Below are 17649 nucleotides of genomic sequence, written 5' to 3'. Positions count from 1 at the left end.
TTGTTCTCCTTTCTCTGGTCCTATCTTGCTAGCCGTTTCCAAGTTCCAAGTCAAGATTAGCCGTTAGTTGGTCAAAGTCATTGGAGGTCTTGCTCTAACTATTTAACTTGTTTCCAAGTCAAGATTCCAAGTTCCAAGTCAAGATTAGCCGTTAGTTGGTCAAAGCCGTTGGAGGTCTTGCTCTAACTATTTAACTTGTAGCCTTGATCCAGTTGGTTTGAAACACGTAGACAAATGTAAGTTCATGTGATTTACGCCAAAATTTTTTCTCATAAACTTGATATGGATCACAGAAGCCTCAACTCAACAAGGATAAATTGAGTTACATGATGTTTTATTGCCCCAAAAAAGTGAGTTGGGTTGGGCAGATTTTCCCCGTGTATGCGAGTAAACCTAATAATAGATCCAAATATAATGCCAGCTTATAAAAAATAAATTAACCATTATAAATATGTGCGCTAAAAAAAGTGAGTGGGCATTAAGTGGGAAAATTTCCCAATAATACTAATTAAAATAAAAAATAAAAAATTCCATTTAATCAAATAGAGAGAAGTGCATTTTTATTTTTTTAATAAATAAAAAAAAATGCTTTGTCGAGAAGAAGCAATGGATTTTATAAATCAAATAAAATTTAAAATTAAATTATTTTTGAATCAATATAAACCAACTACATATATCCATCTGAACACATGATTTGATTTAATGGGGAACACCTAGAAGTTTGCACCTAGCAAAAGGTTTTAGGGGATCCGGGTAAAAATTGGGCTAGTTTTAGTCCTCCCTACACTCTGGCATGATACTCATATCTGGGGGTTCTCAGCTACATACTTGTAAGTTGTTTCTATGTTAAGGGTCAAGAGCCCATATATATATTGTGTAGTACGCATATGAAGCGCTGAAGCTTCCAACTAAAGGCCACTTTCTGCAATTGCTCCAGTAAACGCCACATTCTGCGATTCGTGGGACATACACAATGTATATCTCATTGAAAGCAGTTGTGGGATTTTGCCTGTGGGTGGCCTGCTGCATATTTGCAGATGGATTTAACGTAGCATACGATCGTGCTTCTCTCATCATTAATGGTCGCCGAAAGCTTCTGATCTCGGGATCTATTCATTACCCTCGTAGCACTCCTGACGTGGGTATCTTCTTCCTTAATGCTATACAATTTTCATCCTTCTAATACTCTGTGGATTGAGTGTATATACAATGTCTATATGATGAATTATGATTTTTACAGATGTGGGGTGACCTGATAGACAAAGCAAAAGATGGAGGACTGGATGTCATTGAAACCTACGTTTTCTGGAATATGCATGAGCCTCAACCACGCCAGGTAATTGTGCTGTTATTATCTTTATTCAGATGAATATATCTCATGAATTAAGTAATTATACAGAGAGGAGCCAATTGCTCTGTATATCCAGAGCTGAAATGAATATATTTTAGCACGGATAAACCATTCTATTTATTATGACTCTGAATTTAACCGATTTTATTTATTATGCTTGTGAACTTAACCCATTCTATTTATTATGACTATGAATTTAACGTTCTTTAATTATTGCAGTACAATTTTGAGGGGAGATTGGATCTGGTTAAATTCGTGAAGTTAGTACACTCGAAAGGACTGTATGTGAATCTGAGAATTGGGCCATACATCCAGGCTGAATGGACTTACGGGTCAGTATATTCTCATTCTCATTCGTATCGCATTATAATAATCAGATTCAAATCTAATTTGTGAGCTGGATGATGGTTCATGGTAAATTAAAGATGTTTCGTATTAGGAAATTTTTTTCAATGCAAGTAGGTTCCATGAAATGGGATCTCTTACAATTTAAAAAATACAGAATTCAATCAAATTTGATCCAAGATGTTGGACTCTTAAGATCTCATACTGACAAATTCATGATGGCTTTCAATGCAGTGGAATTCCATTTTGGCTTCATGAGATTCCGGGGGTAACTTTTCGCACAACAAACAAGCCCTTCAAGGTAACATGCAGAGATTCAGCATTGTGTAATTGTGCATATCTGATAAAACATCAATGTAGTTGATTGCGGGTGCAAATTCTTTAAGGTCCGCATTTTGAGTTTGTGTTCTTTTGATCTTTCTGTGTCATTGAATCATTTTGTGACTGTGGGATTGCAGAAGGAAATGAAAAGATTCACAAAGAAGATTGTAAACATGATGAAACGTGAAGGCCTTTACGCATCTCAGGGAGGTCCCATCATTTTGCAACAGGTTTCCCTTCTTTTCCTCCTCTTTTTGTTTTTTCATAACAAAAACCACCTGTATTTAGCCTGAACTGGACAAAGAACTAACAAAAAACACCTGTATTTAGCCTGAATAGGATAAAGAACTAACAAAAACCACCTGTATTTAGCCTGAACAGTATATAAAGAACCTGAGTTTTTTCAGAACAAAAACCACCTGCATTTAGCTTGAACAGGATAAAGAACTAACAAAAACCACCTGTATTTAGCTTGCATAGGATAAAGAACTAACAAAAACCATCTATATTTACCTTGAATAGGATAAAGAACTAACAAAACCATCTATATTTACCTTGAATAGGATAAAGAACTAACAAAAAACACCTGTATTTAGCCTGAACAGTATATAAAGTACCTGAGTTTTTTCAGATCAAAAACCACCTGCATTTAGCTTGAACAGGATAAAGAACTAACAAAAACCACCTGTATTTAGCTTGCATAGGATAAAGAACTAACAAAAACCACCTGTATTTACCTTGAATAGGATAAAGGACTAACAAAAACCACCTGTATTTAGCTTGCATAGGATAAAAAACTAACAAAAACCACCTGTATTTAGCCTGAACGGTATAAAGATCCTGAGTTAATATTGGAAACTACCGCAAATTGAGATTTCCTCCTCCACCTTTAACGGCAATTGTTTTGTATATTGTTGGGATGTCTGTTGTCATTAATAATGCACGATCCTGGTCCTTGGGAATCGGGCGGGTCAAATTTTCTTTTTCGAATAACGGATCTGCATGCGAGAATTTATATAGGGTGTCACCAAGTATAGAATCCAAGAATTTATGAAGGGTTTTCCCAAGTATTGAATCGAGATTTTATGTAGGGTTTTTCCAAGTACAGAATCAGAAAAAATATTAGGTAAATGATTCCGTTAATTAAAAGAAGAGAACATGCAATATAATTGTAGTTTAATTAGGTTTTTTTTGTCGGGAAAGTTATGGAAATTTTGATTATATTTTGATAAAATTTGTTATATTTTTGTAAATCTAAATTATTAAATTTCAAGATTTTAAGTACGAGTCAAATTTTTGATAATGTTAAATAAATTTCCACTATTAAAAAACATAATTTAAATACTACTTTTACAAAAAAAAATTATTTTATCCAAATTCCCTTTTAATGTACCCACAGTTCCTCCATCTCCATAAAAATACTCCTAATTATTTATTCTTACCACCCGGGATTTTAATATTCAACAATTTTATTTTAATATTCAACGAAAAGTTGATTCATATTAAAAATATAATTTACCTCGTAATTATCATTTATTATTGCGTTACTTATATTTTCATTGTACTGAAAAATAAAAATAAACAATATTTTGAAAAATATGTAATCTCATTCTTTTAAATCATTCGGTACGGTGGTTTTATTAATTTTTAAACATTACATATTATATTATATATTTTTATTATTAAATAAATGTAAGATAGAAATATGTTTTTTAAAACCTTTAATATGGAAATATGTTCACGGTAAAAATTTGCCATACTCCCGTACAATTACGTACAATTCAAACATCGCAATAATGTTGTCTAGATTCGGCCGATTAGAGCATTTATTAATAGGGAAGTGTCAAGCTATATATACTGTTTGAATATATATATATATATATATTTTAAATGGGAGGGGTTAGTTTCATTTAGAAGTATTTATGGATTCTTTTTGTACATATACTTGTTAGAGCAAGCTGACAACTTTCACATCAAAATATTACAATCAATATACGCCATGGATCGGAATAAGCTGCAGCATCCGCGCAGCTTCACAAGATTCGAACGCGGCCAAGGTGCATACAAACTGACTGCCCCAACCCCTACATCATGCACTCGTATGCATGCATATATATATATATATATATATATATATATATATATTTAAAAAAATAGAAATAAATTGGGGTTTTTTTAACTTTAAATTATTGGTAATTAAGATTTGTTTGAATTGTTTCTATTTGACATATTATTAGATTAAATAATTATTTATTAATTTAAATTTTTTATTATAATTATATTTAGATTAAATAATTATCTATCAAGTTATAATTAGAAATTATCAATTTATAATTAGAAATTTTGTTGGATTTTAAATTTTACGAGGGTTGTTTTGTTAAACTAGATTTTACTAAAGTTGGTTTAAGTAATTATTATTTAATATATAGTTAAATTTTGATTAATATGTTTAATGTTTGATTTTAGACTTTAGATTTTTGTAATTTATATTGTAAATAAGAATGTTTTTTAGATTAATTATATCATTAAAATTTGGTCAAATCCTAATGATGTGATTAATGAGAAAGACATTCTCATTTGTAATAATTTAAATTAATTATATTTTTTAATTTTTAAACTAGAAAATTTTTAGTATTAATTTAGTCTTTGATTAAAATAATCCAAATTTTGTCAAAATTAATTAAGATTTATTATAATATAAATAAGGACCAATTTATTTTAATTAATAATTTTTAATAATAATTTAAATTAATTATATTTTTATAATTTTAATTTACTTTAAAATAATAATAAAAATAAATTAACATAAATCTATTTTAATCTAAATATTTATTGAATTGTAAAATTGGTCTTTTATTGATTTCTTTTTTATTAATATTTAATAAATATTGTTTTCTTATATATTTAATTAATGAATAGAGAATAAGTACCATATTTAGTCAAAAAGAGAATAAGACATAACTATGTTAATATAGTTAGACTATTAATTATTGTATATATTATTACAATTTTTAGATGTGAAATTAAATTATTAAATTTATTTATTTATATCTTATTGTGATACTTTTTTTGCTTTAGTTAGTGGAATGTGAGGGTGTGCATTTTTGTGCATATTTCCAAACTAGTGGATGATAAAGTGTGCGTCTACCTACATTTTTATAGAGTAAATTATAAGAGTAAATGGTGGTGAGTGAGGGTGTGTTGAGCATCTTGCGAGAAATGTAGATGGAGAAATGTAGATGGTGGGGTGTGTATCTATCTTTTCAAGGTTGTGTAAGAGTGGATGGTTAGGATGTGTATTTGTGTATATGTCTTTGGATGAGTACAAGTGGGAGTGATTGGAAGGATTTGTGCATGTGCCCAAAAAAACGGATGGTGGGGTTGTTCTTTCATGTACGCATTTTTGAAACCATGGATGTTGGAGATTATGGTGTGAATTGTGTAGGATGAAGATGTGCATTTGTTTGCATGTGCACACAAATAAATCTGTTCGCCCCTTACTAGCTACCTCTAAAAAAATTAAGTTTATACATTTCAGTAAGCAACAACTAATGAATCTATAAACTTATTTTATTTTATTTATTATATTATCTATAAATTTATAATCTATTACTAAATAAACGTGAAATCACATTTTTACATCATAATGGCCTTCTAAATAAAAAAGAAAGACAATAAAGATCATTCTTATATAAATGAAAAAACTAAAAAACTTTAAAAATGATTAACTGATGTTACAATATATGTGGTGAGAAAAAAATTAAAACCCTAACCCACTCAATCCAAAGTAATCAAATATATAAATGATGTACTATAAAAAAATTCAATGAACCTAATTATAGTCTTTCCCAAACCAAACTTCACAAATATTTCATCTTTCTTATTTGATAAAGTTGTTAAATTTCCAAACCATAATCAATTATGATATGTCTACCTACCACAAAATCTCCTAAATCATCAAAAATCAAATGGCCGATACATGTGTCTTTGAAGCAATTATTTTAGCAATCCTTGTACATTGAATTACATAATGTATTAATAGCCCTAAAACTATTAAAGTTTAGAGCATTGCTCATTTTTCAAGTAAAAAATGGCACTTAGGAATTTCAACGTTTTTCTCTATCTTTTTAATTCCTCTACATCTACTAGTATAACAATATTCCACATCCACTCAAAGAGATCTATTGGGAAACTATTCAAACATAGCACTTCCATTATCTTCAAAGCAAACATAACTTTATGTGATTCATCCTCCAATTAGCTTACAAAGATGTGTTTTTGTTTCTTAATTGATCATTTTGGAAATGCAAGATAGAATGACCTCTCCTTCTTCTCTTGTTTTTCCCTTTGGGTTAGAAAGAAGGGATTTGAATAAGGGACATACTTCCTCCACAATATTTTGGCCTTTGATAAGATTTGCATTTAAACTTCAATTCTTCTCTTACTTTGAACATTTTGTCAAATATTTCATATTTCATATCTTCAATCTAGAGTCATGTGGATTGTTATGAAGTATAAACACCTTTGACACTTTTAGACATGATTGTCATCTCACCATTATTGAACTTTATTGGAGAGATTACCTTGATGTAAAAATTGCATATCCTTGAATCTAAAACATAGCTTTGAGGACTTATCTTCTAGAGTTAGGTTTAGGATAATACACAAATGATTTGATAGAGAATCTTTAAAAATAAAAGATTCTGAAATTATTTTCCAACCAATAATTGTTGACAAGAAACCCGTTAAGGCATTCTTTAAGCAATCCTGTACCTTTTCTTCTGTGATGAAGTAGAATAATTTGTTTCGAATTTTAGATTTCACATTCACAATGATCCAAACCCACAAATTGTTGAACTTTGGACTACTAAGTAATTCAGATTTATCCTTTTGGTTGGTGCTCAACTCTTACCATTAGGGCTCTTATAACATCAATATACAAATTTATTATTATAGTCTTAATTATGTTGCAGTCATTTGGGGTATGTATAACTCAGACTCTTTAATGAAAATGATCTGAAAATGGGACTCTTGGGTTTCTTGTCTAGCTTACAAGAACCTCTCCCACTTCCAAAGCTTGAATATTCCCAAGTCTTTTTTATTAACCAATGTGGAATTAAGAAATGCTTGAAAATATGGGTGTATGCTTGTATTTGTTTTCAACTGAGTACTTGCTTTAATTTCTGTTGTGATGCTGTAAATTAGTGTGCTGACACTGATGTACAAATACATATAACAGTAAAAAAAACAACAAAGATAATGCAACAATAAACACACACAGAAACAACAATTTAATTTGGAGTTCACCCACATTCCTTGGGCTACATCTTCGTGAGCTCTAGTCAACTCAACTAGGCTCTTTGGGATTATGGTATAAGTCTTTTTCAAGCTCTTTAGCTCAACTCCTGTTGTTCTACACATAAACAGTGGGTTCAAACACCATTTAATCCCTGGCTCTTGAAGCTCTGGCTCTTGGCTCTTGGTTTTGGCTCTTGGCTCTGGCTCCGGCTCTTTGGCTCTGGCTCTCGGCTCTTTGGCTCTAGCTTCCTTCTGCCTTCTGCAACCTTCAACTCTCTGGCTTTTCACTTGAATTTCAAGTGACCCCAAAGGCTCCCTCAGCTGCACTTTTGCTTCTGCCCTGCCTCTTTGGCTTCTACACTGCCTCTTTGGCTTTTGCTTAGCAACAGATACCCAACAACAACAACGATTCGGCCACTGTCAACAACTCAGTAGCCCACAGTCTTTGACATTCATGGCTTAAAAGCCAAATCGACGCTATCTGTTGGTTGTCCCTTTCGGGCTCCCTGTCTTCCTACCACAGTCCATTCAAATCTCATCTCTGAGCATTAGCAATCATTGCTAAACGCCCTCAAGGATGAATGCCACCTATTTGGTAACGGAAGGGGTCTATCAGCACTTTGAATCCTTCAAAAACGGTCGCTCTGTGTTTACACAGAGAACGCTGCTATACATGGAAAATTCTGCAGAAACACTGTTCCCCGGACTTGAAACATTCATAATCCCGCTTTATAGCACCATCGGGTCCGCCTGGGGATCGCTATCACATATGGCAATTGGCCTGCTCCATGGTTTTCCCTTTGTATTTTAAAATACATCGAAACAATGAAAATAACGCAAACATGGCTTTGGCGGATTTCAAATATTATGCATTTTCATTCCCAAACCCTTTCGGGTCCGGTTTACATCGCATCGCGCTTCCCTTCACTTTTCGTTTATTAAACGAAATATGTGAAAATGCATGTAAAATTGCCTTTTGACGGACTTCAAAATATATCGATTATCGTCTAGATCCCTGTCGGGTCTGGCCATCGCATCGCATATATGCATATATATCTAGGCCCACTCCATTGTAACGCGCCGATGCGATATCACGATGCGACTTGTCGCAATCGCAAATTGCTCATGCCCCGGGCCTGTGTAGTGCTCCGTTATGGTCGTCGATTGCGATATCACGATCACGCTAGACATATACCATGTGCCGATTTCCACCAACTGCCACCACCGATTGCGATCGCCGATCGGATCTGGACCGTTGATCGGCCAAATCCGACGGCCCCTGTGCAACCACTATTCAAGCCTCTGATAGCCTTGTTTTCAAAGTTTTCTCCATGTTTTCAAGGCCTGATAGTGTAACCTGATATGTCCAAGGCTTCTCCTTTTTCGATGGTTTTTCCCTTTTGGGAGATTTGGAAGACTTGGAGGGTTTCTTGACCCATTATTCAAGGGATTTTGCCTCTTTTTCCTTTGAAAAAGGGAAGCCTCATTTTATGATAGCTTTCCAATCTGAAGTCCATTTTTGCCCATTTAAGTTGTGTTGGATTCAGAATGGAGGGATCTATGCAATGAGACTATTTCTGAGAGTAGCCTGCTACTTTCATTTTCCTCTGATTTACAAAGGATTTGTGCCATTTGGCACCTTTTACCTCTTACATGAAGTCTTTTAGACTTAGAGGTTTATCCAGGATCCATTTTTGGATTATGCCTTCCCACTAAAAAAACTTTTGGTCTCCAAAAGACTGATATACTAATCTGAACAGTAAATGAGAGTGACTCACCCTCTTCTTTGAGCCTCCCTACACTTGCCTTTGCATAGTGCCTCTGAACCAAAGTGTCTGACCACTTCCCTTCTCTGGATGAGCTGGTCTTCATGAGAAGAATTGTCTTCCTCCTTGCGTTCCTGCAAAACTTCTACTGAAATGGTCATAGAAGGTAGTTTGAGCTTCTTTGCCTTCATCATTGATCCAAGGTGGTTCAACAAATGTGAATTACATCTGCTCCCCAAAACTTTCATTTTTACCTGTTTGACAAGCTGCTAACAACAACTGTTAACAACAACAGGCATACAGACAACAACTGGATGGACTAACTCCTGCTTCAACAAAAGAAACATATTTCACATCTTGTGAACACCTCCATGTCTTACATCTGCACACAAATGATGGACTAGATAACAAGCCCACAAAACATGCCTTTAAACAAATGACCCATAAGTCAAACATGTAGAAAAATACCATTTGGATTCTTTTTCAAAAGATGAAACACTTCATCATTATCTTCATTTGGAGACCAAGTTAACTTCTTCCAAGTCAAAATGGCATCACATACATGTCAAAGCAATCAACCCTGCAAGTTAATTACACATACATGTTCAAAAACAAGGAAATCATCAGTATCCCTGTGTTCATGCATCTCAAGCTCATGCATGCATTTCACCTTTCAACATTCGCTTAAGCACACTGTACTTTCGAAGCTATAATGAAATATAATGTAGATGCATCAATAGACATGCAACCTTAATCGGATAAGAACTCTAACCATTTCTTACCAATCCCTTTCAAAGGTACTACCTTTGTCTTCACATCAACATCATCATGTGAATCATTTTGAGACACATCATTCATGGAATCTTCACTTCCATTTCTGCCATCTTCTCTTTCCACTTTCTTCAGCTTTGGTGGAAGCATTGTTGGATTCAGTGTCCAAAATTTTGCAGCAAGATGTCCTTGCTTTTGGCAGTAAGTGCACTGCATGTGCATCCTCTTGAAAGCATGATGTGCCTTGTCCAATGGACCTTTGGCTTCTTGATTCTTTTCCTTCTTCTGCTTCCTGTATGCGGCCATTCTCTTCCAACATCTAAAAACATCATGGTTATCCAAACCACAAAAGGAACATGCAACTATTTCCTCGTACTTATGTGGAAATTTATCATGCTTTGAAAAATCAAAAGCAATATGTTTAGAACCAGATTTATACCTGCCTCTTTCACCTTTATTGCCTTCATGAGGAGGTGAAGCAAATGAAGAAGTGGCTCCCTTTGGAACACCATCAATCTCTTCAAGGCTGTTAGAGTCACCCCAAATCTCTGGCTCAAGTGTGTGCTTCTGAACATCTGCATCCTGCAATTGATGTTTCAAGCTATTGTATTCCTCTAGGATACAATCTTCACACTTTTGAGGTAGAGGACATGAAATGAAACTCCTTTTTGGGACTGTTTCAATGGCATTCATGGCAGCTTTGGAATTCTCTCCATAAGACTGTCCATAGCCAAGACCCAAATATTTAGGCCTTTCCTCAACCATTATTGGTTCAACAATACCTTGTGCATGTTTTCCCAAGCCCTTTCCTTCATAGCCCATCTTGGACATTAGCTTGGAACCTATGCGTTTAGTATGTTTTTCAAAAGAACCAACACAAGCATTCTTAGAGGAATTTGAAGACAAACTGGAATGGCTTACCTCTTCTTCAAGTTGGTACTTGACTAAGGCTTCTTGGGCAACAAAGAGCTGTGTTTCCAACTCATGCATCCTCTTCAGGTTCATATTTGCAATATTAAGTTGCCTCTCCATTTCCTGCAATTTGTCAGCAAGCAACTACTTCTCTTCCTTCATAGAATTCAACTGCTTTCTAAGCATGTTGCTCTTCCTTCCATCCTCATACATTTCTCTCACATGTCCATCATGGTGGATAATTCTTGCTTCATGTCTTCATCAAGGAGTCTTGTGAAGAGAGCAGGATTGGAGGACCCACTTGTAGAAGTTGTCATTATTCCAATGAACAAAGAAACTTTAATAAGATAATAAAGAGCTTATTCAGCAACCTTTTGCAACAAACCTCTTGTGCTCCAAAAATTGCCTTGAGGTCCTTTGGGATGGAAGAATGCCTTCAACCCTTCTCCTTCTTATCCTTCTTGGATTGAGCTTTCCTTTTACGTTTGCAAACTCAAAAAATGGTCAGTGTGCAAAACAAGCATACAATTAGCCTCTTGTTGTTCAAACACCTTTCAGACAAGCAATATTTGCTCTGTCAATCAAGCATTCTGATATAACCTTCTTAAAGGTGTGGTTAATCAAACTTAAGCTTTGATACCACCTGATCTGAAAATGGGGCTCTTGGGTTTCTTGTCTAGCTTACAAGAACCTCTCCCACTTCCAAAGCTTGAATATTCCAAAGTCTTTTTTATTAACCAATGTGGAATTAAGTAATGCTTGAAAATATGGGTGTATGCTTGTATTTGTTTTCAACTGATTACTTGCTTTAATTTCTGTTGTGATGTTGTAAATTAGTGTGCTGACACTAATGTATAAATACATATAACAGTAAAAAAAAACAGCAGAGATAATGCAGCAATAAACACACACAGAAAGAATGATTTAATTTGGAGTTCACTAACACTTCTTGGGCTACATCTCCATGAGCTCTAGTCAACTCAACTAGGCTCTCTGAGATTATGTTAGAAGTCTTTTTACAAGCTCTTTGGCTCAACTCCTGTTGTTCTACACATAAATAGTGGGTTCAGACACCATTTAATCCCTGGCTCTTGAAGGTCTGGCTCTTGGCTCTAGCTCTTGGCTCTGGCTCTTGGCTTTGACTCTGGCTCTTTAGCTCTGGCTCTCGGCTCTTTGGCTCTTCGGCTCTAGCTTCTTTCTGCCTTCTGCAACCTTCAACTCTTTGGCTTTTCACTTGAACTTCAAGTGACCCCAAAGGCTCCCTTAGTTGCTCTTTTGCTTCTGCGCTACCTCTTTAGCTTCTACGTTGCCTCTTTGGCTTCTTCTTCAGCAGCAGAACCCCAACATCAACCTTCAACAACAACAACAATTCGGCCACCGTAAACAACTCAGCAGCCCATAGTCTTTGACATTCATGGCTTAAAAGCCAAATCGACGCTGTCTGTTGGTTGTCCCTTTTGGGCTCCCTGTCTTCCTGCCACAGTCCGTTCAAATCTCATCTCTGAGGGTTAGCAATCATTGCTAAACACCCTCAGGGATGAATGCCACCTTTTGGTAATGGAAGGGGTCTATCGGCGCTTTGAATCCTTAAAAAACGATCGCTTTGTGTTTACATAAAGAACATTGCAATAAACAGAAAAATCCGCAGAAACACTATTCCCCGGACTTGAAACATTCATAATCCCGCTTTATAACGCCATCGGGTCCACCTGGGGATCGCTATCGCATATCGCAATCGGCCTGCTCCATGGTTTTCCCTTTGTATTTTAAAATGCATCAAAACGGTGAAAATAACGCAAACATGGCTTTGGCAGATTTCAAATGTTATGCATTTTCATTGCCGAACCCGTTCGGGTCCGGTTTACATCGCATCGCGCTTCTCTTCGCTTTTCATTTATTAAACGAAATATGCGAAAATGCATGTAAAACTGCCTTTTAACGGACTTCAAAATATATCGATTATCGCCTAGAGCCCTGTCGGGTCCGACCATCGCATCACATATATGCATATATATGTGGCCCCGCTCCATTGTAATGTGTCGATGCTATATTGCGATGCGACTTGTCACAATCACAAATCGCTCATGCCCCGGGCTTGTGTAGCGCTCCGTTATGGTCATTGATTGCGATATCGCGATCGCGTTAGAAGTATACCATGTGTCGATTTCCGCCCACTGCCACCGCCGATTGCGATCGCTAATCGGATCTGGACTGTTGATCGGCCAGATCTGACGGCCCTTGTGCAACCACTGTTCAAGCTTCCAATAGCCTTGTTTTCAGAGTTTTCTCCATGTTTTCAAGGCCTAATAGTGTAACCCGATATGTCCAAGGCTTCTCCTTTATCGATAGTTTTGCCCTTTTGGGAGATTTGGAAGACTTAGAGGGTTTCTTGACCTATTATTCAAGGGATTTTGCCTCTTTTTCCTTTGAAAAAGGGCAGCGTCATTTTATGATAACTTTTCCATTTGAAGTCCGTTTTCGCCCATTTAGGTTGCGTTGGATTCAGAAAGGAGGGATCTCTGCAATGAGACTATTTCTGAGAGCAGCCTGTGACTTTCATTTTCCACTTATTTACAAAGGATTTGTGCCATTTGGCACCTTTTACCTCTTACATGAAGTCTTTTAGACTTAGAGGTTTATCCAGGATCCATTTTTGGATAAGAAAACTAGCTTTCAAAAATCAATTATCCAAATTCTAATCTTAAATGTGTTCATTTGCGCCAATGTTTAACTTGGATTCTTGTATGAAAACTACATCTCGCTTTTAACAAATATTTTTTTCATAGATCTTTGTTATTCAAGAACCACTTCTCTCATGTTAAAAAATATTTTCATCTCTATTTAAGGACACTAATTTTCATTAATAGGAGCAGATAAGGGTTCCAATTTTCAAAGTTGGGAATGAATATATATTTATATCCATAATTTGATGGTTTTCAATATTTAATCAAAAATATTTTAACTCATTTTATTTTTTTACAACAAACATGTTTATCTTTTGATTATATTTGATGTGCAAAACATCCTTTGACAAGTAATTTGAATAGAAAACTCCATATTTCATTAGGTGAATTATGATCTTTGAATTTGAGCTAGCTTGCTCTAAGAATCTCTTATGGGGCTTGACCTTAAGACCTTATAACCTTCTTCACCAAGAAAAGAAAAGAACTCCTCCTTTAACCAACATAGTAGCTTCCTACATAAAGCTTCTTTAGATTTTTTTGGATATCTAATAGTTAAGGGTCTCTCTCTCTCTCTCTCTCTATATATATATATATATATATATGTACTTGCTTGCTCAATTGTTAAAAAATGATGGATTAATGTAGCGCCTACCAAGGTCAAGTTTCACGAATGACATGACGTAAAATCCTTTAAACATATTCTAGGCATTTTGCTAGATTATGCAAGATTCATGTATGATGTAATGAACCTTAGAGATAAAACAAAGTAACTTGAAACAACATGACTATATATATATATATATATATATATAACAATGTTAGTTTAATTGATCTAATCATTAGCCCAAAGGACCTTATATATATATATATATATATATATATATATATATATAACAATGTTAGTTTAATTGATCTAATCATTAGCCCAAAGGATGTTGTTGACATGGAGACCATGGGTCACAAATATTCGAGGGTTACTAACCATTATTGCAGTTGTCGATTAAATAGCATTATGTTTGCATATTCTAAGGAAGAGGGGGATCTCTCTCTACACACATAAATGTTCGTGCATAGTAGATTTAGGGCACATGACCTTGTTGGAATCAAATATGAGATTTGCATAACATGCCAAATTATCAACAACACCTTAGTAAATGTAGTACCAATGGTTGCTAGTGGTTTGAGTTATCTTTTATTAAAAAACGAGAAACCATATTAGGTTTTTTTTGAAAAATTATGTTCATAAATTTTTTTATTATAATTTTTTTTATTAACTAGATTTTTTAATATTAAATTTAACTTAATAACATCTAATTTAATATAAATTTATTATAATCCCAGTCTAAATTGTCTTCATTCTCGATCAACCAAGTACAGAGATATCAATTCTCTTTTCACCTTAAAAGAAATTTACATCTCAAAAAATTTGATCTTTTAAATACTTAATAAATCTAAAATTAAGATAATCTTACTTTAAAAAGAACTATATATTTATTAATTACTCCCTTAAATTACTGTCGAACTGATATAGCATGTTTTCTATATTTTTTATTTAAATGAAATAGTGCAGGGACCTTTGTATGCAGTTACAATGCCAAGCATATTTATTGATCACGTATCCTGTTACAATGCTAAGTATCGTTTTAATGGTTGTTGCAGATAGAAAACGAATATGGAAAAATTGGCGATTATTTCGGAGCAAAAGGGCATTTATATATCGATTGGGCAGCTAACATGTCAGTGAATCTGAATACTGGTGTTCCTTGGACAATGTGCAAGGATGCAGATGCGCCCAGCTACGTGGTTAGTAATTTCTACTATTGTTTTTCTAAGAGACCGCATTTAAATGCATCTTGCAGTATACACCTACTTAGCCCCTTAGAAATATTTTAGTACTGTCAAAAGTTTTAAACAGTATCCAATTTCTGTTTGCTCAAGCTTGTTACATGCACTAAACTGTGGAAGGCCAATAGTGGTGGACGAAATTTAACATTAGAAAACTCTGTCACTGTTTAGCCATCGTTCACTGCCATCGCACCTTCTATTCATCCTACCCAATAATTAAGTTGCCAATGTCGAGGTAATTATTGAAGTGTATTTTGTTAGGGGCATGCCATATAGTATAAATAGTCGTATTACAAGTTAGGAGGATCATCCATCCTTTTCCTACCTGCTTTTCAAGTGGGCCTGGTTCCAGCAAAGATTACACAATAAAGCTGGGTTTGTTTACCATGAGGTTGTAAATCTCGAGGCTGTATATCTTAAATTCCAATATTTGATACATCTGCCATTTGATGTGTCCTCGAGCTTTGCGGCCTTGAGGTGCTCGTTAAATATGGGTTTAGATAGGTCTGTGATAGTGTCCAGATTTCATACACTCATTGCATTGTGTAGATTTGGCACTGTTACACACTTAAAGGTGTTAATTGTTGAAGTGTATTGTGCTATGGGCATGTCATATAGCATAAAGTTGTAGTATAAATTAGGAGAATCGGCCATCATTTTCCTACCAGCTTTTCAAGCGGGCCTGGTCCCTGAAAAGATTGTACAATAAATGTGGGTTTGTGCAGCATAAGGTTGTAAAGCTCGAGGCTGTATACCTTGAATTCCAATACCTAATATATTTTCCATTCGATGTGTGCCTGAGCTTTGCAGCCAGGTGCTTGTCAAACCTGGGTTTAGAATCTAGATAGGTTTGTGCTCGTGTCCAGATTCCATACCCCCATTGCATTGTGCAGATTTGGCACTGTTATACACTTGAGGTGTTGTTGTGTTCCACCATCCCCATTTGGGTTGGAGAGCATCTTGCTTCACCCAGAGTAAAAGTTCTCCAACTAGGAGCTCTTAAGAATAGATATACTCCACCCAAACTTTCACATCGTCTTGTAGACCTCTTGTCTCTGCAGAACCAGAAGGCATGCACTAAATCATCTTCAATCTGCTTTTGTATTTGGGAGATTAGTATCTTTTTATGTGCCCACGTTTCAGCTACCTCTGCTGAGTAAAGAGCTCTATGAGCTAACTGCTAATACATCGAATTCTACTTTGGCTTCCCATATTTCCGCCATATCCAACTCTAATAAGTAGTAAATCCCAATTGCTTGACATGAACTCGTCCTTAAAAGGTTTTTTTTTACAATGTTTTTATGGTGAAGGCCTGACTTCTTGCTCTATGCAGGCCTTGAATCTTTCCTAGGAACATTAGGAGCAGTTCTGCTTTTTCCGTGAATAGATATGATTCTCTTTCACCCTTAACCAACACTTAGAACATGCAAGGATCATCCTATCTTGATTCTTATCATTAAAGATATCTCTTAACTTATTATATTCCATGTTGCTTCAAAATGTCTCTTAGCTTAGCTGTATCTGCTTCTTCACGTAACTGACCACTATGCTGCCTTCTGCATCTATCTTCTCGCACATTAAGTCCTGCTCCATCCTGTCCCCGAGCAGTCAACTAGTTTGGTACTACCTTATTCTAGACTGTTGTCATTGGCATCCATGAATTCATCCCTGATGTGGCTTGATTCATTTAAAACTTTGCTCGATCAGTTGTACTGCTGGTAAGATACAGGAAAATATATTCCTTTTCCACAAGTAATCTTTTGAAGTAAAGAAATTCCACACTCATTTTTCTCCTTGTTAACTTGCACTTTCTCGAGATAAAGTTCGAAAAGTTCAAGTGTGATCTGAGTGAAACTAAGAGGGGACCATTGTCACCTCAGCAACCTTCTTCTGCACTTCAGGCCAGCTATCGTCTAGCTCAAGGGGGGCTTCGCTAGGTTAAGATTGCTGGGATTTATTGCAATGAGTTCAACCCAACCAAATGGTTTTGGTAATTTTTTATGGTTTGGTTTGAAGGACAGATCACAGACCAGTGGCTTGTCCTACTACTATTTTTTGAGGTACATGGGATCAACTAATGACTCCCTTGGTGGATAGAAAGTGGATCTAATGTGATATATAGAGCTGTCCACTACAGATCCTAGAAGATCTGTTGAATTTTGGAGCTATGGTTGGTCTTCATAATCAATTTTTAGCCCTCCAAAAATTTAAGAAATGATAAATATATACGTGGATTCCAAGTCAACCTCAAAAGAAGAAAATTTGAATTTTTTAAACTTTGAATTTTGCCTCCAAATGTAAGGTCGGCTTCAAGTTGGCCCCAGTGACACACCAATTCAACTCATTCAACACCTAT

The 17649-nt window shown here is 35.2% G+C and overlaps 1 protein-coding gene across 1 annotated transcript in view; it reads left to right on the top strand.

Moving 5' to 3' along the window:
• The first annotated feature begins 1240 nt into the window (after positions 1–1240).
• LOC149215040 (beta-galactosidase 8-like) overlaps positions 1241–17649 on the top strand; it is a 65771-nt gene continuing 49362 nt past the window's right edge. The window contains exons 1-5 of the mRNA XM_089392498.1: positions 1241–1336; positions 1571–1683; positions 1931–1997; positions 2155–2247; positions 15108–15251. Of these exons, the coding sequence (XP_089248624.1) occupies positions 1241–1336; positions 1571–1683; positions 1931–1997; positions 2155–2247; positions 15108–15251 (513 nt within the window). The remainder of the gene's footprint in view (positions 1337–1570; positions 1684–1930; positions 1998–2154; positions 2248–15107; positions 15252–17649) is intronic.

The sequence above is a fragment of the Pinus tabuliformis genome, chromosome 1_1 (genome assembly GCF_031772625.1).
Source record: "Pinus tabuliformis cultivar Carrire ecotype Pingquan chromosome 1_1, CPIR1, whole genome shotgun sequence".
Taxonomy (NCBI): domain Eukaryota; kingdom Viridiplantae; phylum Streptophyta; class Pinopsida; order Pinales; family Pinaceae; genus Pinus; species Pinus tabuliformis.
This window is presented reverse-complemented; position numbering and strand designations above follow the sequence as displayed.